The sequence below is a fragment of the Diabrotica virgifera genome, chromosome 6 (genome assembly GCF_917563875.1).
Source record: "Diabrotica virgifera virgifera chromosome 6, PGI_DIABVI_V3a".
NCBI lineage: Eukaryota > Metazoa > Arthropoda > Insecta > Coleoptera > Chrysomelidae > Diabrotica > Diabrotica virgifera.
The window spans coordinates 177368225-177394881 of record NC_065448.1 but is presented as its reverse complement, the minus strand read 5'-3'; the positions used below and the strand labels follow the sequence as shown (position 1 = coordinate 177394881).

The 26657-nt window shown below is 32.4% G+C and overlaps 1 protein-coding gene across 1 annotated transcript in view; it reads left to right on the top strand.

Annotated features, from left to right (window-relative positions):
- The first annotated feature begins 475 nt into the window (after window positions 1–475).
- Window positions 476–26657, top strand: part of LOC126887036 (uncharacterized) — a 41298-nt gene continuing 15116 nt past the window's right edge. Inside the window, exons 1-7 of the mRNA XM_050654348.1 lie at window positions 476–645; window positions 11257–11374; window positions 14081–14200; window positions 16677–16812; window positions 18325–18407; window positions 22278–22490; window positions 25484–25655. Of these exons, the coding sequence (XP_050510305.1) occupies window positions 523–645; window positions 11257–11374; window positions 14081–14200; window positions 16677–16812; window positions 18325–18407; window positions 22278–22490; window positions 25484–25655 (965 nt within the window). The 5' untranslated portion in view covers window positions 476–522. The remainder of the gene's footprint in view (window positions 646–11256; window positions 11375–14080; window positions 14201–16676; window positions 16813–18324; window positions 18408–22277; window positions 22491–25483; window positions 25656–26657) is intronic.

Below are 26657 nucleotides of genomic sequence, written 5' to 3'. Positions count from 1 at the left end.
TTCAAAATTATATATGTATGAATTTTCTTCGAAGATTTTTAAACACTGGATTTTTGCTAAGCATCCCTATCACTTGATAAGCGTCTTTTTTTTCAAAATTTTATTGTTTTATTTTTCTTCAAAGGTAGTTTTCACCTTATCTTTCATAAAACTTGGTCCAAGATTGATAATTTCTGCAAATTAAAAGAAATACTAGGTTATTTTGCCGGTGACTCTATAATGCAGGGGTTATTAAAGTCTTATCAAAATTCATTTTTAAATATTTATTAATACTTAAATAAATCTCATCAAGGTTCAATATTTTGTTTAATTTTAATTCTATATTTGCATATCTACAAATTTAATAAAGCATTCTGTATGTGTTCTCTATTAAAATAGTAATTCTTACTACTTTATCTTTCACGAATTTTTATTTAGAATCAATCTGATATCTGATTATCTTAACATGATTCATAGATAATCAAATATTATTTCAAATGAAATATTTGTCGCTTGTTTTCTGTTAATAGTTGTGTTTTTCGTATGACTGTGATATTTTACAAAAAAATTGTAATTACAATGTTGTTGTTTGCAATGCTGTTTTGTATATTTGGCCCAATATTGGCTGGAGAAGATAATATTTTATGCACAGAGGAGACTTGTAAGGTAGATTTGTATTTTTTTTAAACGCATACTACTCCTTGAAATAATTTATTTTATTATAATAAGTAGTAATTGCACAATAGTCCAGAAAGCCACTGCGCATCCGCTAGGAAAAATATTCTGATTCGGATTTTTTGCACAATCTTACTCAAAAAGGACTCCTTTTAACAAATTTGCATGTTGCCAGGACCAAAAGGTGGTCAAAAATTTTTTAAACGTTTTTTTTTTTTGTTTTTTTCCTAAAATTATTTTTTTTGCATGGAAAAAAGTTTTTTTAGGTTTTTTGGTTCATTCCAAACAGAAAAGGTCTTTAGTAACTTTTCTCTAAAAATGATAGTTTTTGACATATAAGCGATTAAAAATTGAAAAATTGCGAAATCGGCCATTTTTAACCCTCAAAAACTATGTGAAAAACTGTAAATTTTAATATTGCCAAGGCAGCTAGATATTCTTTAAACATCGGTTAATTTTTTTTGCAAAAAGAGTTTTTTGCAATACAATATTCAAAACTCCTTTGTTTTTAATTGCTAATCAAGCGTGCGCGACACTATTTTCCACCGACAGTATGGTGCAAATGAAAGGAATAAATTCGTTATTTCGTAAACCGGCGACTTTAAGAGTAAACAGTAGCGATCAACAGGTAGCAATAAAATATAACTTCGGGAGATAGTATCATAAACTTTGGCAACATTGGTAATCTTTGACATTATGTAAGATTAATATTATTGACAATTTAACTCATAGGCGCGCTAAATGGAAGTAACCGAAAACAATTTTGTTATTAGTAAATAAATATTTATAAAAATAAACCCAAATGGGTGAAAATTTTATGTTAACATAGGTATTTGTACGAAAAAATAATAATAAATAATAATTTCATTGTGAAGCGAAACGAGAGCAGTCTTATTTTATTTAGTTCATAGAGCGCCAAAGGCACTCTAGAACACCCTTTAACCCTTCTTAGGGTCCCATCAGAGGTGCATATTTCATTCTCTTTGAACTACTAAAATTCGGGCTACCGTTATCGGTTCACAACGAAATGATGGCATGAATGCCGTGGCGGTATCTGCTAAAGACGAACGAAAGTTTTACTTCTAATATTAACAATATCAAAAATAAAATAAAACTTAGAACTAGTCTTCTGGTTAAACCAATCGTGGCTTGTGGCTTCTAAAATTTGCAAGCCAACGAATTGCCGGAGATAAGAAGGCCGAGGGAAATCTACAAGGTTAAGTCGTACTTCATGGAATGATTATTTATTATTTTGATTAGTTCTACTCGTAATCTGAGTATTCGGAACTAAGCTTTGTTGGAATTTTACCGTGCTGGACAGGCGGGAAGTGAGATGCAGCCTGATAGATCTTCCTCGACATTGTTAGCTCCTGCACTTTTTATAAAAATACACTTTCTTCAATTTTTTTATCCGATGCCTAGATTTTGTGTCATTTTGGAACTACTAATGAAATAAAAAATTTTAGTAGTTCCAAAATTACACAAAATCTAGGCATCGGATAAAAAAGTTTATTTGAAGAAATTGTATTTTTTTGTTCTTCTTAATGGCGGTACAGGCTCGTTTTTTTAATATTGTATTTAATTACAGCGTAATTTCCACATATTAATATATTTTTCAAATTGGGCCCTGTACCGCCATTCTTTATTTTAGTACGAATACGTGTGCCAAATATCTCGAAAAAATATTCAAAATTACAGCCGCAATCTTGGAACGCGTTTTTGCTACCTGTTGATCGCTACTGTATCACCTTTAGCAAAAATAATTTTTTTCGGGTTCAAAAATTGCAATTTTTCGATTTTATGTTCAACCGCGTTTATCTCGAAAACTATGCATCCTACGAAAAAACTTGTCAGAACAGTTTTTGCTTTGAATGACCCAAAGAATACAAAAAAAAATGTTTTGTTTTGCGAGAAATCGCTGTTATGTAATTCCTCAAGTTCTTTGTTTATAACAATCTTATCGACATCCGGATCAACTGTTACCCAACAAATTCGTGTTCTACGGGTCAAGATACATAAAAAAATCTTGGGTAAGACCATCTGAATAAAGGAGACCGTTGTATCCCCTTGGCGACAGGACTATGAATATCTACCTAAAAAAAATTGGCATTTGTACTGTAGTCAGGATTTCTGTACCTAAACATAGATTTATTAAGAATTTCATTTTCATGGGAAACAACTTTTCACACTTTTTTTATGTATGACAACAGTAGATTACTTTTCATAGGTACTTACATTGTTAAAATTTGTGGTGGCTCCAATTTCGATGTTCTCATAATTTTGGCACGGCTTTTAATGGACTTTTTCTTGGAATTATTCGCTTTATTTGTCGTTTGATTAACTTTTCCCATTTCATTAAACTATTGATAATATGTTAAAAATAAAATATCCTCCTAAATCTTTATACTCGCATTAGAATTCGAAATGTTTTTACGTAAAATATACTTACCTACCTACATAGAACTGAACTAAAACACAATTAACAACAATCTATTATTTCAAACAGGCCAACAACTTATACAACAACAACAAAAATATAATAAATAACTGTCAATAAACACTATTTTCCTATGAAACAACTATAACGAATTCTTAAATTAACACACTACTGCACTGGACTGATATCATTAAAGATGACAGAACAAATTAGAGAAAATCTGACGCAGGTTTGTCAAAATGACACTGATAATTTCTCTATGTTGCCTAATTAGTTATTTAGTTATAATATGTTCGATTTCTTGTTAGAAATAAAAAATTTTAGTAGTTCCAAGATTACACAAAATCTAGGCATGCGATAAAAAAGTATATTTGAAGAAAGTTTATTATTTTTTTCTTCTTAATGGCGGTACAGGCTCCTTTTTTCAATATTTTATTTAGTTATAGAGTAATTTCCACGTACTAACATATTTCTAAAATTGGGCTCTGTACCGCCATTCTTTATTATATTACGAATATGTGTGCCAAATATCTCGACAAAATATTCAAAATTAGAGCCGCAATATTGGAACGCGTTTGCTGCTACCTGTTGCTCGCTACTGTAGCCTCTTAAGAAAAAATCCCGAAACAGGTCGATTTTTATTTTTAAGTTATGATATTGTGGCATATATGGTATACTAGTGTAAAGTTTCAATTAGTTTCTTCAATTCTCTATTCAGTAATGTAAACATTTACATAATTATTTATACAAGGTGTCCTTCTACTTCTTTTTTTGTCAAATATTTTAATTTAATAAAAATTTTTTGGACACGTTGTATAAATATTTATGTAAATGTTTATATTACTGAATAGAGAATTGAAGAAACTTTCAAATGAGCTAGCACACGACCCCTATTCTCATTTAAAAAATCATCGATTACGTCATCACGTCCAGATGGATGACGTCACTAGTACACCAGATATGCCACAATATCATAACTTAAAAATAAAAATCGACCTGTTTCGGGATTTTTCCTTAAAGTCACCGGTTTACGAAGTAACGAATTTATTCTTTTCATTTGCACCATACTGTCGGTGGAAAATAGTGTGGCGCACGCTTGATTAGTAATTAAAAAACAAAGGAGTTGTGAATATTGTATTGCAAAAAACTCTTCGGAATTTCGTCAATCGATGTTTAAAGAATATCTACCTACCTTGGCAACATTCAAATTTTCAGTTTTTCACATAGTTTTTGAGGGTTAAAAATGGCCGATTTCGCAATTTTTCAATTTTTAATCGCTTATATGTCAAAAACTATCATTTTCAGAGAAAAGTCACTAAAGATCATTTCTGTTTGGAATGATCCAAAAAACCTAAAAAAACTTTTTTCCATGCAAAAAAAATAATTTTAGGAAAAAACCAAAAAAAAACGTTTAAAAAATTTTTGACCACCTTTTGGTCCTGGCAACATGCAAATTTGTTAAAAGGAGTCCTTTTTGAGTAAGATTGTGCAAAAAATCCGAATTAGAATATTTTTCCTAGCGGATGCGCAGTGGCTTTCTGGACTACAAGAGCTCTGAAATTCTATATTAATTTCAGAGCTCGAGTGCAATTTGTTGCGATTATTTCATGAATAAAACTGTTCAAAACCAAAATTTTATTGTAAATTATTTATGTAAGTACAAATTAGTACCATTAAACACACAGTTTTTATAAATATTTGACGATTCAAAGTCATCACTTTTATAATTTTTAAAACATTAATTGTCATTAATGTCACTGAATGTATTTTTTCGTAGCAACGAAGGGCATCTGACGTAATATACTTAACGACGGGATATTATCAAAAATTATCACCTTAATTTGCATTTCTGTAGCTTTCTATGGGTCAGAATCTCCTATGAATGAAATAATCAGTAGTAATTGCACAAGAGCTCTGAAATTATTGAATTTTTCCCGAGTGACACTTTGACAGTTTTAATTTCACGAGCCGAAGGCGAGTGAAATTATGTCAAAGTGTCACGAGAGCAAAAATTCTATATTAATTTCAGAGGTCGAGTGCAATTTGTTGCGACTATTTCATGAATAAAACTGTTCAAAACCAAAATTTTATTGTAATTTATTTATGTAAGTACCATTAAACACACAGTTTTTATAAATATTTGACGATTGAAAGTCATCACTTTTATAGTTTTTAAAACATTAATTGTCATTAATGTCACTGAATGTATTTTTTCGTAACAACGAAGGGCATCTGACGTAATATACTTAACGACGGGAGATTATCAAAAATTATCGATTTAATTCAGATTTCTGTAGCTTTCTATTGGTCAGAATCTCCTATGAATGAAATAATCGCCATTATCATGATACTTCCATCAATATCTCGATTTAGTACCTACTTAGTTGTCTTTATTTTTTTATTCGTATTAGTTTACTAGTTAGGTACCTAATTAAATGGGAAAAGACGAAAAGAGAGGACATTCTCAATAGGAACTGTTACAATAGTTTATAGATCGAAATAAAATATGCAAAACAATATGTTGGTAGAAAATACAATCCTAAGACTAGATACTAGAGGTGTCAACATTACACCTTCTTCTTCTTCTTCTTAAAGTGCCCTCTCCTTAAGAGGTTTACTTACTTACTTACTTACTCCGTGGCGTTACAACCCTTCGTGGGTTTTAACCCACCTGTCTTAAGCAACCTCTATCCAATTCTCCATGCCCATAGCTTTCAGGTCTCCTGCTATATTATCTCGCCACCGGAGTCGAGGGCGTCCGCGTGGTCTCCTTCCAGTTGGGACTTCCTCTCACACCAGTCTTACTGTTCTTTGGTCAGAGTGTCTTCTGAGGTGTCCTGTCCATTGGAGTCTTCCGGACTTTATTTTTCTTTTATGATGTTGGCGTCTGGGTAAAGTTCCAAAGCCAGTTCAGCATAGGACCAAAGATCTTCCTTAGGATTTTTCTCTCCCAAACACATAATCTCTCTTCGTTTGCCTTTGTTATCGTCCATGTTTCGCTTCCACACATCACAACGAGTCGTATGATTGTTTTATAGACCTGTACCTTCGTACTTCTTGTTAGTTGTTTCGATTTTATAAGGTTTTGGAGGGCAAAAAGACATCTGTTGCCGGCCTGAATCCTGTTGTTTATTTCTTGTGATCCGTTATTGTTGTTTCAAGATACTTGAATTCTCTAACGCGCTCAAAGTTAAAGTCATCGATGGTGATGTTCTGACCGATTCTGTCTCTGCTTTGGTTATTGCAACTCATATACATATATTTCGTCTTGTTTTCGTTGATTTGGAGCCCCATCTTCTCTGCTTCCTTCTCGAACCTCATGAAAGTCTCCTTCATCCTTAATCGTGTGTTTCCTATTAGATCGATATCGTCTGCAAATGCCAGTAGTAAGTTTGGTCCTTCTCGATGAAATACTGTATTCGGTTTTTCGATTCTTGCACTTCTGATTATGTGCTCCAGAGCTAAGTTGAAGAGTTGTGGTGAGAGTGCATCTCCCTGTTTTAGTCCATTATTTATTTCAAATGTCTCCGAGTATTGTTGTCTAACTCTCACCTTACATCGTAACCGTTCCATACACATCCGTATCAACCTGACTAGTTTTTTTGGAAAGCCAAGTTCCTGCATCGCTGTCCAGAGTCTAGCCCTGCATACTCTATCAGATGCTTGTTTAAAATCTATGAACATTTGATGAAGCTCACAATCAAACTCCCAGCATTTTCCATTATCTATTTTATTGTGAATATCTGGTCAATAGTAGAGTGGCCCGGTCTAAATCCGCATTGATAATCTCCAACGATTTCTTCTGTGTATGTTTTGGTCCTTTCTAGCAGGATGTTTGCAAGGATTTTGTAGGTGATGTTTAGGAGTGTTATTCCTCGGTAGTTAATACATTGCTTTCTGTTTCCTTTTTTGTGTATTGGTACAATAACCCCTTCTTTCCATTCATCTGGCATTGTTTCTTCTCGCCAAATGTCTTGAATTAGCTTGTATATAGAACTGTACAACGCTTCTCCTCCATGTTTTAAGCACTCTGCGGGTATACCATCGCTACCTGGTGTCTTATTATTTTTAAGTTTTTTAATTGCCTGTATTACTTCTTCGTATGTCGGGTATTGGTCTTCTATTTCAGCTGTATGTACCTCTATGTTTGATGTATTTCTGCTAGATTGGTCGTTCAATAGTTGATAGAAGTATTCCTTCCAGGTTTTTAGGATCTCCTTGTCATCAGTGATAAGCTGCCCGCTGTCGTTTTGAAGTAAGTTTCCTGTTCTTGCTTGGTACCCGGTGTTGATATCTGAAACTCCTTGGAAGAACTCTCTCGCTTGTTTGTTCTTTCTTTTTTCTTCTATATCTCTGATTATTTGTTCCTGATACTCCCTCTTCTTCCTTTTCATTAGGTTTCTTGTCTCTGTTCTTCTTTGTCTATACATTTCATTGTTGTTGTGCGAGGGGTTTTGTAGCATGTTCCTTCTAGCCATATTTCTTGCTGTTATGGAGTTCAGGCAATCATCATCGAACCATTTTTTTTGTTGTTTTCTTTTTGTGTCCTAGTATTTTATCTGATACTCTTGTCAGAGCTAATTTGACATTTTTCCAAGCTGAGTCTATGTTGTTATAGTCTTCTGTCTGTGTTAGAGCGATTTTTATAGCCTTTTGAAATTTCTGTTCCGTCTCCTTATTACGTAGAACTTCGGTATTCCATAATTGTGTTGGTATATTCTTGTGTGTTTTTTTGGACGCTATTCTTGTCCTTGTCTTCGCTTTTACCAGAAAATGATCCGTGTCTTCATCAGCTCCTCTTAGGAGGTTGGCTACTACAATTGTCTGTCTTCAGCTGTTTTTATTAGTTATTTAAAATTCAGCCTTGCCCATTGATGGATGTTTCTTAGCCACCATAGTCTTTTCCTTTCTAGTCCTCTCTTTCCCTCGATCTTTCCTTTCACTATTAGTTGAGCATATTGGTATGTACTTATTGTTTCTCAGTATGTGGCCTACGTTGATGTATTTCTAACTTTAACTGTGTTGAAAGGTTCTCGTTCTTTGCCTATTCTTTGCAGCACTTTCAAAGGCCTCCAATTTATTTAGGGTTGCTACGGTTAGAGTCGACCAGACGTAGCATTTTGATAAACGTAATCGAATTTCGAGTTTTATTCGAGAGTCACATTGATTATTTCGAACGATTTTCTGGCCTGTTCTATTCTCAATCTTATTTCTAGATCAGGATTTAGGCTGCTATCATCCAACGCTCCAAGTACTTAAATTTATTGACCTCTTCTAAAATGTGCCCGTTTATTGTGCAAGGTTGAAATATATCCTGGTTTTTTTAGAAGTGACATCACTTTGGTTTTCTTAATTTTCAGTTTATTTTCATGTGGAATTGCTCACAAACAGAGTTGGTCCTGTAGATGAGTCGTTGTAGGCCTAAGTCGGAATCAGCAATCAACACCGTATCATCGGCGTATCAACATCTGACACCATCAAAAGTAAGAGAGGATTAGATATATTGTTCTTCCTATATCTTGTTTTGGAGACATGTTTAATAGAGATGTCTTCCGGTTTAATTAGTTGTCTCCAGACTCAAAAGTTGTTTCAGCACTTCTATGTTGTCTAGCCTATTTTCATAGACTTTGCTCTTAAATAACCCCAGAACCAAATAGAGTTAAATGTGAAGGACGACGGGCCGTTCAATAAATCATGTTCTACCAATCTATCAATTTGGAAATATTTCTTGAAGATAATTCCGCACATCATTCATACAATGAGGTTGGGCACCGTGTTTTTGAAACCAGATGGTGTTAGAAGGTACATCCGCATCGACTTCATTAGGACGATTGCTAATTAGGCTGAAATAAGGTCAAAACGTAAAAGGTCTAAATAAACATCTGCATTAAAATTTCTTTAGAAAATATATCGGCTCTCCATCCGATTTTCGATAACCCTCCTTCATTAACTTTTTGTGGCTCTTCTCGTCTTCAATCTCTTTTGTAATGGAGCCTGATGATGGGGATTTTTGTAAGCCTTGAAACCGGTAGGCAAAATCTAATACCAATGAAAATTACTTAAGATTGTGAATATTGACATATTTCCTGTACTTTATACATGGCCGCTTTATCCATTAGGCAATATAGGCAGTTGCCTAGTGCGGAAAATTATGACAGGGCGGCAAAAATACTTTACAAAAAATGGTACATGCTTGAAGGGCGGCTACTAGAGAATTACCTAGGGCGTCAATTGACTTAAATGCGGCCCTGACTCAATACTACAATACTTGATAGGTAACAACATAGTAACAACTCAAATTGAATATCAGGACTATTACAAAACTCAATTACATACTACTACTATTTGAACTTTGAACTTCCTGTTTATATAAATATTTTCTGACGTTTCAAACCCAATGAGATATTTCAGAATATTTTGATGACATCTAGAACATTCTAGATTTTTAATATTTCTTCTTTTTAGTCAAGGGACTTTTTCTATATGAAACAAGTAATTGGGCTTCGTAGGTCCTATGTTTTCGCCCAATGTGACCGGAAATGGAACAGCAAGTCGATATTTTTTGAACTCTTAGGCTACGGCTCCACGAGCGGCAAATTTACGCCAGCAGTAGCCGTAAAACGAACTTAAGGCTCTGCGGAAGGGAATAGGAACAGCCGAACTGAACCGACTACAGGACTTGTGCGTAGTCGGTTCAGTTCTAAGTTCGCTTTACGGCTACTGCTGGCGTAAACTTCTCGCTCGTGGAGCCGTTCGCTTAGCCTCTTGTAGTGTAACTTTGTGTCGATTGATATACGATTTCACTACATAGTTTTGAGTCATTTTTACTCTATGTAAAGATAAAAATGATAGTGTTTTGCATGAATAAACTGCTGATGTATTGTCGTAATACATGGTTATTCCTAATATCATGCAGTAACTCAAAGTAAGCTTAGATTTGCAGTTTACAATCGCCATCGACGAGAAGCCTATCTAATGACTTCATTGGTCAAGTCGATGATAAGTTGGAAATTGAAATTTACTAAACGTAACAGCAAGTGACATTAAGTGACTTGTTGTTGCGTTTAGTAAATTTCAATTTCCAACTTATCATCGACTTATTTCGTATGCTTTAAATGATGACGCACGGGTAAAGATTCCCGGACTCAACTGTATACTTTGATTTATTTTATATATTTAAGGCAGAGCTATAAAACCTGGGAATGGGTCCCAAAAAGAAAAAGGAAAAAGGAAAACCAAAGAAAAAAAGGGATCGGGAAAAAGGGATCAATATAGTCATGAACAGAAGAAATATAGAAGTTGATTCATGGCAAAACAATGGCGTTTGAATTGCGATAAACGGCCTTGGATTCTATAAAAGAGTCGCTATATACAGTGCGCTGGAATAAGTGTTATCTCCCCATATTAACTCATTTATTTTTAGCACATAAGCAAAACGCTTGGACATGTCCATTTTTAAAATAATCATAGTATATTATAGCATCAATGTTTCGAACTTTACGCGATCCCTCTTCAAGTGACAGTCATAATTTGATTTTTTTAAATGGGAAAGTACATCATGTGACACCTCATTTAAAAGCTTTTTTAATACGGATTACAAAAATGTATAATACTTGGGCAAAATTTCTGTCCAATGCTTTTTAAATGCATTAATTTTTTTTAATCCTGAGAAAACTAATAAGAATTTTTGAAAAATTTAAACGCAGAATAAAAGATTACTGTATTACCGAGGGCCCAGTCCCTAAAAACTTATGGCTATTTTAATAAGTTACAAGGGTAAAAACGAAGAGAAAATTTGGTACAATTTTTAATTTCAAATATATCATTCAAAAGAAACTTTTTGTTTATTCTAAGGGACTTTCGGCCCTCGGTAATAATGTAATCTTTCATTCTGCGTTTAAATTTTTCAAATATACTCATTAGTTGTCAGGATTCGAAAAAATGAATGCATTTAAAAAGCATTTGATCGAAATTTTGCCCAAGTAGTATACATTTTTGTAATCAGTTTTTCAAAAGCTTTTAAATGAGGTGGATGATGTACTTTCCCATTTAAAAAAATCAAATTATGACTTTCACCTGAAGAGGTATCGCGTAAAGTTCGAAACATCGATGCTAAAAAGCTATAAATCTAATCTTAAATCTGTCTCTAAATCTCTTTTTTGCAGGATATTAAATGTGATGAGCTTCCCCCAAAATGCCAGATTCAAAATGCCACTCACAATGGACTAATCTTACCATCAATGGTGACATGTAATTGTTGCGAATATTGTTTAGAAAATTTAAGTAAGTAATGTCATCAAATAATGCGTCTGATCAACTTTATTCAATTCAGGTATAATCTTGCCACAAGCCATTTTATATACACTAAGCAGCAAAATTAACGCACCACATTAAAAATGGGACATTTTTGATGTTTCGTATTTCCTAAACCTGTTGTCAGAAGTGATTTTTAAAAAATATGCTTTATTCTTTAACAATATCGCTGTAATAATATGGTTGCTAGACAAGTAAATCGTCATTGTATACCGGGTGTACCAATCAGACTGTGTTTTTTCTCAAAGTTCGCAATACCCTGTGGAATATTCTAGCATATCAAAAATACTGAAATTAAAACCCAATAGCCTCAGATTTTCTTAATATTTTGTTTTTTGATTCATTCGCTTATACCTATTATAAAATAAGAAAGTTAGGTACTTTCACAACTAGCCATGTTTTTCGAGCACACAGTAGCGATCAACAGGTAGCAACAAACGCGGTCCAAGATTGCGAAAGTTCTGCAAACTTTCAAAAGTGAGGCAACAGTACGTCGGTAATTCGACACTGACAGTGACGTTTATACTATCAAAAACAATAATTTTTATACACATAGGCGCGAAATGTTGCCAAGTTTGTGACGTTCGATTTCTTGTTATAAAAAATTGATTTTTAGTAGTTCCAATGTGACACAAAATGTAGGCACGGGATAAAAAAGTTTATTTGAAGAAAGTGTATTTTTTTGTCTTTCTTAACGGCGGTACAGGCTCCTTTTTTCAATATTTTATTTAGTTATAGAGTAATTTCCACATACTAACATATTTCTGAAATTCGGCTCTGTACCGCCATTCTTTATTATATTACGAATATGTGTGCCAAATATCTCGGTATAATATTCAAAATTAGAGCCGCAATCTTGGAACGCGTTTGTTGCTACCTGTTGATCGCTAATGTTTGCTCTTAAACAATCCTAAACTAGGCTATGATGAAGTAACAATTTGATAAATGTCAAATTGTTAACAGTCAAAAAATGTCTGGTTTGTTGTAAAAATTAGTAGATTTAATAGTAGTTAACTGGTTAAACGATGTTAAATATAGAAATAATTAACAAATAATTTTGCCTAAACTTACGTACTCCACCGGGACTTTTCCACTTCCGACGGTTGGAAAGATACAGATTATATTCCCATTGAGCCCAGTACGACTTTATAATTCCACCATTTTTGGTAATTTCCTGCAGTGCGATCTTGTCACTCCTGAGCGCGTCAAATAGAAGTTGACGGTTTCGATTTACAATGAATACGAAGTGAGTTACGGAATGTCAATCCTAACACAATGCTAACACGAAAACGACGCGATAGATATCCAACATTTCGATTTCGGGTAATTACGATTCGACTTTGTCATGTGTTAAAAGTTACAGAATAGAGCTGAATGACGTCCTTGATGATATTGGCGTTACACCTCTATTTACACAGCGGCTCATACCTTACCTAGTCTACTTTTATTATGTCTACGTGCTATAAACACGCACAATAAGATAATAATTATTACTGATTGTGTCACGTCATAGCGCCGCTACAAGACCAAAACGCGGCGCTATGTGCGCTGGAAACTGCCGCTATCATGCCATGATTTTACTGTTGTACTGCAGCCGTAATTTTACTGCTTCTGCTAGCGTCAATCGGTAGCTCGTGGAGCAGTGGAGACATAGCCTTAGTGAAGTCTTCGGTCTGAGTGCGGTGGCGTTTCGGAAAGATGACATCTAGAACATCATAGAAATTTTGTATACTGGGACATTCCCATGGGATCGCACGGAATACACATACGCACGGACACATTTTTACATGTGTCTAATAGTTTTTTAATAAGAATTATTAATAAAACTTCTTTTTATTCTTCCTCTTTATAAGCAATTCTGCTTGTTCATTGGTGGATTGATACCTCACTCCATCTTTTGCGCGGACGGCCGATACTTCTTCTACCTATTGGTGATTCATCTCTTGTTATTTTGACCACACGTGTCTCCTCCATTCTGATTATGTGGTTATTCCATTCTTTTTTCTATTTAGTGTCCAATCGTTTATACACTGTACGTTATATTGTCTTCTAATTTCGTCACTCCTCTTTCGATCTTTCAGCTTATTTCCTGTAATTCTTCTCAGTACTCTCATCTCTGCCGTTTCCAGTACTGTTTGTGTTGTGGCTGGGTCTAGGACGTTTCATCGCCGCCGTTTCGATGCCGCCAGTTCGATGCCGATGCCGGCCGATTCATCGCCAGTCAATTAATCGCTATCTGATATATTTCCGAATTTTCGACAGTTACAATTATTAGTTATTTACAGTATTAATAAGGAATTCTAGGAAATGCGAGATATGACGGCGATGAAATGGACTGGCGATGAACCGGCGGCATCGAAACGGCCGGCGATGAACCGGCGGCATCGAAACGTCCCATTCCGGTTGTGGCTGTATCGGAGCTTGTCTTTGATGCATATGTCATTATTGGCCTTACACTGGCTTTATAAATTCTTGACTCCATCTCAGTGTTAATATGTTGGTTTCGCCATATAGTGTTATTAAGGCATCCTGCCAGTCTATTTGCTTTTTGTACTTGATTTCTCACTTCTTTGTCCAGGTCTCCGTAACTTGACAATGTAATTCCAGGGTGCTTTACTTCCATTACTTGTTCAATACTGATACTTCAAATATAATACTTGTATTCTATATTTTTAGATGAAGGCGAAGAGTGTAGTATGGGTGACATTAGCAATCCTGATGTGACAGAAATATGTGGAGCTGGGTTATATTGTAAAAATACTACTCCAGGCGAAAGTGATGGAATATGTAGTCGAAGTAAGGAGCATTATTACATAGTAATAATGATTATCTGTACATAATCATTATTACATTTATATTATATTAACAATAATTTTATTATAATATAGACCGGGAGATATTAGGCAGAAGTTCAGCCACGATTTTCTGAGTCCTGCCCTTTGCAATACTGGAAGGTTAGAGAAGGTACTTACAATTTATGGACAAATCCACGTGTTTCCTGTGACATTTTCCTGTGAAAATGATATTTTCCATGAAAACAAATCGCGTGTTATAATAAATTTCTGAGTCCTGCCATATCCATAGAATGACAGGATACTATCGATTTTATGCAGAAAATTGATAGTATCCTGCCATTCTATGGATATGGCAGGACTCAGAAATTCATTGCACCCCATCTGTTTCATGGAAAGTCTAATTTTCACAGGAAAATGTCACGGGAAACCCGTGGATTTTTCCACAAATTGTAAGTACTTCCTCTACCCTTCCAGTATTGCAAAGGGCAGGACTTAGAAAATCGTGGCTGAACTTATTGCTAATATCTCCCGGTCGAATAGTACAATGCGACATTATCTAAAATTTTGAGTTTCCTAGTGAATGAAGGTGATATGTGACTTCCCTACCAAATGAGACTTACACTGTACCTATAAAAAGCTTAAAAGCATTGTTATTAATAGTAGGGGAGGAAAGTATGCTAAATTTGTAGTCACTCGAGCGTTATGGGGACCTATTGGGTTGTGATTATTAGGTCTTAAAACCAAAAAAAGTTAAGTAAAGTTTTTCATAAAGTGGGGGACTTTCAATTTTTTAATTTAATTTTTCATTTCCAACAATCGTTTTTTCCGATTATAGCGCCATCTATTCATATTTCGAAAAAACGTCTCAAATAAAAGTTGCTTATTTTTACTTAAAGAATTAAAATCTGCAATAAAATTGGCGGCTTCTATTTAAGATTTTAAAGTAACCCCCCACCCCACCTCCGTAGAGGGTCGTGTTTGGTGCAATTCGATAGATTTTTCAAAAATATTTTGCAGATTTCGATCTGATGTTCATTTCGCGAGGTCCGTATTTAAAATTTTAAATTTACCCCCACCCCTCTCCATGGGGGGTCGTGTTTGGTTTAATTCGATATGTTTGTGAAAAATATTGAACACGAATTTTTTAGTTTTTCGATCTGACGTTCATTTTGCGAAATATTCGCTTTTTTTGTGAAACTTTGTGACTTACCCATTTCCTTAGGTACGCCCCGCTTAAATCATCAGATTTTTTAAATATACACTCTTTTGTATGTACTTAACTTTATCTTAATCTGACGATTTCGAGTATTTCTGGGGATAGATTTTTTTTTCGGACTCCCCTTAACAAACTACCCTGTATTAAGAGCCAATATGCTAGAGGTACATTTACAGTGTACAAGGTTTCTCCCCATATGATAATCTGACGCGCTCGAGTAACTGCAAAAATCCCCTACCATAAGCTTTTTAGGGGCTCAGTGTAAGTTTCATATTATAGAGAAGTCACATATTACTTTCATTCAATAGAAAACTCAAAATTTTAGAGAATGTCACATACCTCTTTCTTCCACTTAGGTTTTCAATTACCTACTTGTAAGCACAGGGTTATTCACTATATTTTGACCCCCCTGTAAACTGCTTTATTTACGGAATTAAAAAAAGGTAAAATACAAAAGTTATTCAATTTTTAAATTATGATTTTTTGACATATATATCGTACTAGTGACGTCATCCATTTGGGCGTGATGACGTAATCGACTATTTTTTAAATGGGAATAGGGGTCGAGTGCTAGCTCATTTAAAAGGTTATTCAATTTCCTATTCAGTAATATAAACATTAATATTATTACATATACAGGGTGGCAAAAAAATGTTTTTTAAATTAAATTAATTGACAGAAAAAGAAGAATGTATGTAATTTATTTAATTCAAAATACATTCTACTGCTGTCAGAAAACAGAAATAAATGTTTATTGAATAAATAAACATTACTTTTCACTTAAATTCAATGTTCAAGCTGCCACCCATCTGTCTCTTGGCAGTTTGAACATTGAATTTAAGCAAAAATCAATGTTTATTTGTGCAATAAACTTTTATTTCTGTTTTCTAACAGCAGTAAAATGTATTTTAAATTAAATAAATTACATACATTCTTCATTTTGTGTCAATTAATTTAATTCAAAAAAATTTTTTGGACCCCCTGTATAATTAATCACGTTAATGTTTATATTACTGAATAGGAAATTGAATAACCTTTCAAATGAGCTAGCACTAGACCCATATTCCCATTTAAAAAAATAGTTGATTACGTCATCACACCCAAATGGATGACGTCACTAGTACGATATATATGTCAAAAAATCATAATTTAAAAATCGAATAACTTTTGTATTTTACATTTTTTTCTAATTCTGTAAATGAAGCAGTTTACAGGGGGGTCAAAATATAGTGAATAACCCTGTACATATTTTTTGTTTTAGTGGAGACAAGTTGTACTAAAAAGCAAGATGATTACGATGGAAAAAGAGAAAATGGTACTCTAGGATATATGGAAGTGCGACAGGATTGTGATAGTGAAGGAGAGTTTGTACCGTATAAGTGTATACCAGGTGAAACGTAAGTATAAAAATCCGAAATACAGGGTGATTCGTTAATAATTGGAAATATTTTAACTGTAGATTCCTGGGCTTAAAATATTATGATTTAACTCAAATCACTTAAATAACATGTGGCTCCTTACTGAGTTACAGGGTGTTTTATTTAAAAACTGAAAAAGTATTTGTACTCAGTACAGTTGAACCCCGATAAGTCGGCCCCAGATAACCCGGCAGTCCAGCTAACCCGGACCGATTTTTATCAGACAAACATTTCAACAATAAAAATGTATGTAATATAATATTTGAGAGATAATGGGTATTTGTGTAATTTGAACTACATATACGATAGTAAAAATGACTCATGGCACACGACGTTCATTGTCGTGTTATCGGAAACAACAGGCACCTGTAGTATCCTTTATTTATTTCAAACTGTCTTAGCATTGTTTAAAAAGGACTAAAAGACTATTAAAACATTATTTTTTAAACAATGGTCTTAGTCTTCACTGTTATTAAAAATAACATCGTTGCGATTGAGACCGTATTGTGTGTAGTACAGTCGTATTGTTCGCTTCCGTTCTGTAATTGTTTTTTGATCTACTTAATGACAACAAAACGTAAAAATGTTGTAGTGACAATGGAAAAGAAACTAGAAGCATTAGGTAAAATTGATAAAGGCGTAATTGATACGTAATTTAGATGTGTACTGTGCATATATGTATATTTCATGTTATTTCAATTATAACGGAGTTTATCTGTAAGTATACCGTATTCTATTAATTTTTACCATTTTCTCCGGCTAACCCGGATTTTCGATAACCCGGATCTGCCGCGGTCCCGATTAATCCGAGTTAACGAGGTTCCACCGCACTTTAAAACCGTTTGACATATCTTTGTCATACTTGGCAGGATTCTAGGTACTGTGCGCCCTACTAAATTATGTTAAACAAATGTTTCTGGCTACTACCAGAGGCGTACGACGGGGAAAAGTCATTGATTGACCCTTCCCAAATTCCACACGCCACTAGCGGAATGGAATTGCTATTTTAGTGCAATTTTTCGATTTTACAATATTTTGTATGTAAACAATAATATAATACTCTTCATTCGTAACGATCAAGTCATTAGCTTTCGAGATATCTGAAGTTAAAAGTGAAACGGCACAGTTATTTTGATTAATGTATTATGCTTCTTCGTTTTTAACTTCAAATATCTCGAAAACTAATGACTTTTATTGTTACGAATGAAGAGTATATTATTTACATAGAAAGTATTGGAGAATCTAAAAATTATGCTAAAATAGCAGTTCTGTCAGTGGCGTAGAATTTGGGAAGGGTCAATCATTCACTATCCCGTGTTGTACTGGCTACAGCCAGAAGCGATTATTTAACATATGAGTATGATAAAGATATGTCTAATAGTTTTAATCGTTTCTGTCGGGTATACCACGATATCTCACGAATTTTGCTAGGCTCAATTTTATTTTAGTATATAAATTTTTAATATATTTTATACAAATATACGTTTTTAGGTGTTACTGTGTAGATTCAACAGGCAACAGAATTTTTGGAGAGGCAGTTTTTACTTCAATACCGGAAAGTGAACTTAAGTGCAGTAAGTAAATAATATTTTATATAAAACTGGATTCAAAATCCTTTGTATTTATCGACCGTAGAAGTATGTTATTTATAACACTATGGAATAGTGTTGAATTATCGGGAATTGCGGTCTGTGGCTTAGATTGAAACTACATTTATTTCTGTTAAGTTCGATATTTCGATGATTATTTATTTTCTCATCTTCATCAGGAGCAAACTACAAAATTAATTAAGAATTACATACAATTATAATACTACAATAATATGACTTACGAAATGTTGTACCTAAATCTATTATAATATAAAGCAATTTATTTGCGAAACACATCGTTTTCACGAGCGCTAAGAGGACACTGAGAGGTAGGTATGTCTTTTTCGACATGTGTTAAACAGCCAACAAGTCTATGATCAAACGAGCTAGTAAGTATTTGGCTATTTTTAGAATCATAAAATATTGTCGTAAATATCGCTCAAACTGCTGGTACCTGTTTTGTAATTAATTAAATTCTTAGTTTTATTTATGTGGTACATTTCGACAAATAATCGTTTCTTGTAATTATTTTCTGTATCTAAAATTTTGATATCTGATAAATTAAATGCATGTTATTTGTGGTCAGTGTTTTCCGAGTTAAGGGGCAAAATAATGTAAGGGGAGGAAAAGCATAATTATTTTTTATCTCGTTTATTATTAACTTTACGACATAATTGTACTTAAAAAAATGGAAAGAATTATATTTTATACAATTTTTGGAACTTCCTATGAAACACCAACCAATCTACATAAAAGACATAAATAATACTATACATTAAGATCACTTAATTTTATTAATTAATCGGTTTATTGGGATGAATTTGTCTATCTATAATTTGAGTTTCATGTCAGCTAATGTATTTTTATGATTCAACAATTTTTCAAATTTTATAATTTATTGGGGAATTTCCGCAATCCCCCCTCGAGCTCAGCTACTGGTTATCTCGAAAAATTGTAGGAAATCGCAATTAAAACAATTTTAGTTCTTACACTTTTTGTCGAAAAATTGAAAATGGCGGAAATATTGAACAAAAGCAATTGCTATAAAACCAATCAAATATTACGCTCGCGCCTTTACCTCATCCGTACTTCCTTAAATAATGATTTTAGCAAAAAATGATATGAATACGATCAAAATTGTATAAAATGTAAGTCTTTCTCTTCTTGTACAGATACATTTTTGTCATAAAACTAATAATAAACGAGATAATTAAGTAATTATACTCTAACTATCGCTACTTTCCCCTTGGGAACTCGGAAAACATCGACAGCACAAAAAATTGTAATAAAAAAAATTATAGAAAATTGCAATTTCAACAATTTCGGTCCTTTTACACTTTTTGTCGAAAAGTTGGAAATGGCGGAGATACCTATTGAGCAAAAACGGTTTTCGTTCAAAATTAATATGGCGACTAACGCAACGGCGAAATTCAGTCGCTGTTTTAAATTTACACTACTAGTGAGCCCCCTAAAGATTAGAAAATATATATTTGGGGTAGCTCGGCATGCAAGGTTAAGCCTGTTATTCGTCTAATCCTACTGGACTATGTGTATTTAAAATTGTTTGCCGCTCATATTTATACAGGGTGAGTCCTGAGGAACTGTACATACTCCTACCTCGAATAGAGGCCCCTATGGGGAATAACAAATAACCATTAAAAAGTGTCTGCTACCATTTTTTAATAACATACAGGGCGAGTTTCGCATTTTGACATAAAATTGTATTCGTCATAATTTTTGAACGGTCAGATCGATGTGTCTCTTATTTTGGTCAATCGTTACACTATTACCACCTAATCAACTGATTTATTCAAACTAGAAAAAAATCAGGTCCGGCTTTAAAAAAATTAGTTTGTTTGGGTCTTAGAAAAAATTTCACCCTGTATAAGCTTTTTGAAAACTCTAACATGAATTTTACAAATAAGACAAATAGACAATTAAAATGGCATATTTATTTTTTTCCGCACACGATTACTTAATTTTTTATAAAAAAATCAAATTTGACTATAAATTAAAAGTTTGGTAAAGTGAACCATAGATTTAAAAAAGTTAAATTTTATACCAAAAATTAATTTTTTTTGAACAAATATTTAGTTTATCTTATCACCCATTCAACTGATTTATTCAAACTAGAAAAAAATCAGACCCGGATTTAAAAAATAAGTTCGTTTTGGTCTTAGAAAAAATTTTACCCTGTATACACTTTTTGAAAACTCTAATATGAATTTTACAAATTAGACAAATAGGCAATTAAAATGGCATATTTATTTTTTTCCCCACACGATTACTTAATTTTTTATAAAAAAATCAAATTTGACTATGAATAATTAAGTTTGGCAAAGTGAACCATAGATTTAAAAAAAATAACTTTTATTACAAAAATTAATTTTTTTTAACAAATATTTAATTTATGTTACCACCCAATCAACTGATTTATTCAAACTAGAAAAAAGTCAGGCCCGGATTTAAAAAATTAGTTCGTTTGGGTCTTAGAAAAAATTTCACCCTGTATACGCTTTTTGAAAACTCTAATATGAATTTTACAAATTAGACAAATAGGCAATTAAAATGGCATATTTATTTTTTCCCAAGCGATTACTTAACTTTTTATTAAAAAATCAAATTTGGCTATGCATAAAAAGTTTGGCAAAGTTTTTGCATAGATTTAAAAAAAAATTAACTTTTTTTATAAAAATTAATTTACAAAAACAACGTTTTTTTTAAAATTACAAGTTTTACCATTTTTTTTTTTTTCTATAACACGTCTAGATCTAAAACTCCCCATAACACTTTTTTGGACTCTACAGTTTAACATAGGCGTGATCAAATAGATCAATTTTAAATTTTTTCACTTACTGTTTGCGATTTACCTTTGCAATTCACGAATCTGCACCTTTTATTTTTTAAAATTTATAACTTTTACGAGAAGAAGATTGAAAGTCTACAACAATTTTCATAGTCTTAACAATGGTAAGAGATATGTGCTGTAAAAATTTCAAAAAAAAAATTAAAATGGAACAGAGTTGTAGCGAGTTAAACAGTAATTTCATTTTTTTTTTATTTTTAGGTTAAAATTCCGATTTTGACAAATTTGATTTTAATAAAAAATTAAGTAATCGTGCGGGGAAAAATAAATCTGCCATTTTAATTGCCTATTTGTTTAATTTGTAAAATTCATATTAGAGTTTTCAAAAAGCGTATACAGGGTGAAATTTTTTCTAAGACCAAAACGAACTTATTTTTTAAATCCGGGCCTGATTTTTTTTAGTTTGAATAAATCAGTTGATTGGGTGGTAACATAAATTAAATATTTCTTCAAAAAAAATAATTTTTGTAATAAAATTTATTTTTTTTTAATCTATGGTTCACTTTACCAAACTTTTAATTTATAGTCAAATTTGATTTTTTTATAAAAAAATTAAGTAATCGTGTGCGGAAAAAAATAAATATGCCATTTTAATTGCCTATTTGTCTAATTTGTAAAATTTATGTTAGAGTTTTCAAAAAGCGTATACATGGTGAAATTTTTTCTAACGAACTAATTTTTTTAAAGCCGGGCCTGACTTTTTTCTAGTTTGAATAAATCAGTTGATTAGGTGGTAATAGTGTAAGGATTGACCAAAATAAGAGACACATCGATCTGACCGTTCAAAAATTATGACGAGTACAAATTTCTGTCAAAATGCGAAACTCGCCCTGTATATTATTAAACAATGGGAGCAGACACTTTTTAATGGTCATTTGTTATTCCCCATAAAGGCCTGCATACGAGGTAGGAGTATGTACAGTTCCTCATGACTCACCCTGTATAATTACTTATGTTTCGTACCCTTATGTGTTTTTTACTCGTTCTAGAATGTTCTCGTGACTACGAAGAGGCGGTGGTGATAATAGGAAGAGAACTTAACCCTGGTGAGATCTTCAAGTGCTCGCCCAATGGAGATTACTATCCTGTTCAATGCATGGATGAGAAGTGTTTCTGTGTGGACACTTACGATGGCGTTCCCACCTACCCTGATGCTAAAGAGGTCAATATTACCGACATTTCCAAAGACACTTTAAAGTGTTGTAAGTAAAAACGTTCCAATTTATTCTTTTCCAGTTTTTTCAAATCCTGAAAAAACTAATAAATATTTTGGAAAAATTTAAACGCATAATGAAAGATTACATTATTACAGAGGGCTGAAAGTCCCTTAGAATAGACAAATAGTTTCTTTTGAATGAGATATTTGAAATTAAACATCACACTCAATTTTCTCTTTTTTTCACTCCTCTAACTTATTAGAATAAACATTATAGAAGCTTTTAGGAACTTTCGGCCCTCGGTAATAATACACGAGCGGGACACTTTCAAAAAAGCGCTTAGTTTTCGAGATACTAACCACGGAGGGGTGAATGGCTAATTTTATTCATACTTTATATTTTCGAGGGTGCTGAAAACGAAAATGAGGTTTATTTTGAATTTCATGTAGGGGAACATTGTCAAAATCGCAATTTTACACCAAAAATAAAAAAAATTAAATCACGATTTTTTTTGTTTATCTAGCTACAACTCTCTTCGATTTTAACATTTTTTTTTTAATTTTTACAGTATGTATATAGCTTCAACATTTCCGAAGACAATGGTACCCGTTTCAAGCTTTTATTCTTATTATGATAAAGGTTATGAATTTTTCAAAGGAAAAGGTGCGGATTTGTGCATTGCAAAGTTTAATCGCAAAAGTTGTGTGACGAAGTTTAAAATTTAGCTTCTTAATCACGTTTATGTTAAAATAGAGAGTACAAAGAAGTTTTCTGGTAGGTTTTAGATCAAGATATTTTATAGAAAAAAAGAATAGTCAACTTTTAATATCGACATTATAAATCCACAATACCTATACCGCTTATTTTTCGAGATACTGACAATGGGTGGTGAATGGCTAATTTTGATCTTACTTTATATTTTTGATGGTGCTGAAAACGAAAATTAAGTTTATTTTGAATTTTAGGTGGGAGAACATTCTCAAAATCGCAATTTTGCCATAAAAATAAAAAAAAATTAAACCACGTTTTTCTTAAAATTAAAAGTTGCACCATATTTTTTCTATAACACATCTAGATCTAAAACTCCCCATAAAACTTATTTGGACTCTATGGTTTAACATAAACGTAATCAAATAGATAAATGTGTCACTTAATTTTTGCGATTTAACTTTGCAATTCACGAATCTGCACCTTTGACTTTTTTAAATTCATAACTTTTATGAAGAAAAGTCTAAAAGACTACAGTTGCTTTCATAGTCTTCACAAAGGTGAGAAATATACGCTGTAGAAATTTCAGAAAAAAAATATTAAAATAGAACAAAGTTGTAGTGAGTTAAACGTAAAAATTCGTGACTTCATTATTTTTTTCATTTTTAGGTTAAAATTGCGATATTGACAATGTTCCCTCACATAAAATTCAAAATAAACCTCTTTTTCATTGTCAGCACCATCGAAAACATAAAATAAGACCAAAATTAGCCATTTACCGCTCATAGTCAGTATCACGAAAAATAAGCGTTACTTTGGAGATGTATAACGTCTATATTAAAAGTTGCACCATTTTTTTTTTCTATAAAACATTAGTAACTAAAACTTTTTAGAAAATTTCTTTGTACTCTATGTTTTAACATAAACGTGATTAATAAGATAAATTTCAAATTTTGCCACTCAACTTTTGTGATTAATCTTTGCAATTCATGAATCTGCACCTTGTAGCTTAAAAAATTCATAGCTTTTACCAGAATAATACTAAAAGCTTAAGATACTTGTCTTCAAAAAAAGTGAGCAACATATAGTGTACAAACCTTAGAAAAAAATATTAAAATAAACCAGAGTTGTAGCGAGCAAAACGCAAAAAACGTGATTTAGCTTTTTTTTAGTTTTAAGGTAAAATTGCGATTTTGACAATATTTCTTCACTTAAAATTCAAAATAAACCTCATTTTCGTATTCAGTACCATCAAAAACATAAAGTAAGATTAAAATTAACCATTCACCACCCATGGTCACTATGGTCAGTATCTCGAAAAATAAGCGTTATTTTGGGGATTTATAACGTTGATATTAAAAGTTGCACAATTTTTTTTCTATAAAACATTTTAATCTAAAACTTTCCAAAAAACTTCTTTGTACTCTATACTTTAATTTACATGTAATTCAAAAGCTAAATTTCAAACTTCGTCGCTCAACTTATGCGATTGAACTTTGCAATTCGAAATCTGCACCTTTCACTTTAAAAAATTCATAACTTTTATGAGAATAAGACTGAAAGCTTGAAGTAAGAGATAATTCTCTTAAAGAAGGTGAGAAATATATACTGTAAAAATTTCAGAAAAGTGTATTAAAAGGGAAATAGTTGTAGCGAGGTAAACGCAAAAAAACGTGTTTTTTATTTTTAGGTTAAAATTGCGATTTTGACAATGTTCCCCCACATAAAATTCAAAATAAAGCTCATTTTCGTTTTCAGCACCTTCAAAAATATAAAGTATGAATAAAATTAGCCATTCACCTCTCCGTGGTCAGTACCTGGTCATTTTAGGGGATCTCCCGCTCGCCTATAATGTTATTCTTCAGTCTGCGTTTAAATTTTTCAAAAATATTTATTACTTTTTCTGGATTCCGAAAAAAATAAATGTATTTAAAAAGGATTGGCCGAAATTTTGCATCTACGCTCTTAACGCCTTTATCTTGAATATGGAGAATTTAAAACTTATCATTAAAATAATTATTATTATGATCTAGAAGAAGGTGAAGTGCGTCCGTAGAATCTGTTTTTCTATTATTTAAAGCCCTTTTGTGTTTTGATACGCTTTTATTTTTATTTTTTATTTATATTATTTAATATTTTTATTAAATATTATTTATATTAATTTTATTTATTTATATGAAAGATATTCTAAATTTTCAATTTCGTTCCAACTATGTAGTTTTTTCACATTTTCGCTTATATATCACAAAAATACACAAAGCCAAAAAAACAATCTTAAAAATATCCAGAATATTTATATTTTCAGATTTACATTTTCATTTACGTTTCAGATAAAAACAAAGAACCAGGTATATTTTATGAAAAATGCGAAAGTGAGTATCTGGAAAGTTATAAAGCCTATAAGGCTCTAAAGGACGAAGGTTTTAGTATAATGCTCGGATTTACATTTCCTAACTGCGACATAGATGGAACTTATAAATCTGTTCAAGAGAATTCAACACAGTAAGTAAAATAAAATTGTCTTTTGACATTTCTAAAGGGGGTCCAGACAAATAATCCCCGGACAAATAATCCCGGACAATAAATCCCCACAAATTATCCCTGGGCAAAAAATCCCTAGACAAAAAATCCCCGGACAAATAAATTCCGGACAAATAGTCCCCACAAATTTTTTTGGACATAATATCCCCACAAAAAATCCCGGACAAAAAATCCTTAAGTAATATTATTTGCTGCCGAATAGTATTTGTTATAAAATGAGTTAGGTGAGCTAATAGTCCAGGGCGCATCTGTTTTGAGATGGACGTTGAGAGGTGACTCAAATTTTTTTTGCAGAAATTGCTTGAAAATAACTCAAATAATAATATTTGAGATATCCTCCGACTCAAAATGGTCCGGAACATTGTTTAAATAATCAAAATGTCAAAAAATAAAGGAAAAATTCGATTGTTTTCTTGGTTTTTTGATTATAACTTTAAAATTATTCATTTCTGAGAAAAGTTGTACTGACATAAAAGTTGAATAATTAAATTTCCTACAATTTAGAATTAGTTAAAAATTTAAAAAATAGTCACCCTTGTTGCAAAATAGCAATAATTGCGAAAAAAACCATACAAAAACAAGTATTCGCATTTTGCGTTTTTCAACCATTTATGCTACACTTAGGACCTTCATATTTTACCCAGAAAAACTTTATGATATAGTAAAACAACACTGTAAATTTCATTAAGATCGGTTTAATAGATTTTGCAAAATAAATTTTGCAATCTAGCATTCGCAAAAAAATTCATTTTTTTTAATGTTGCAGGACTGAAAATAAAGCAGATAGCAAGTTGAATTTTTGTTTGCTTATAGAAGTATAGTGTATCTTTCATTTGCAATTTGCAAAATTAAAATCGATTAATTACCATGGCGTCAGGAAATTTTTTAAATAAACATTAATTTTGTGTGCTGCGCGCAGGACAGCGGTGTTCGATTCACACCAGTTGATTTCCACCAAAATTT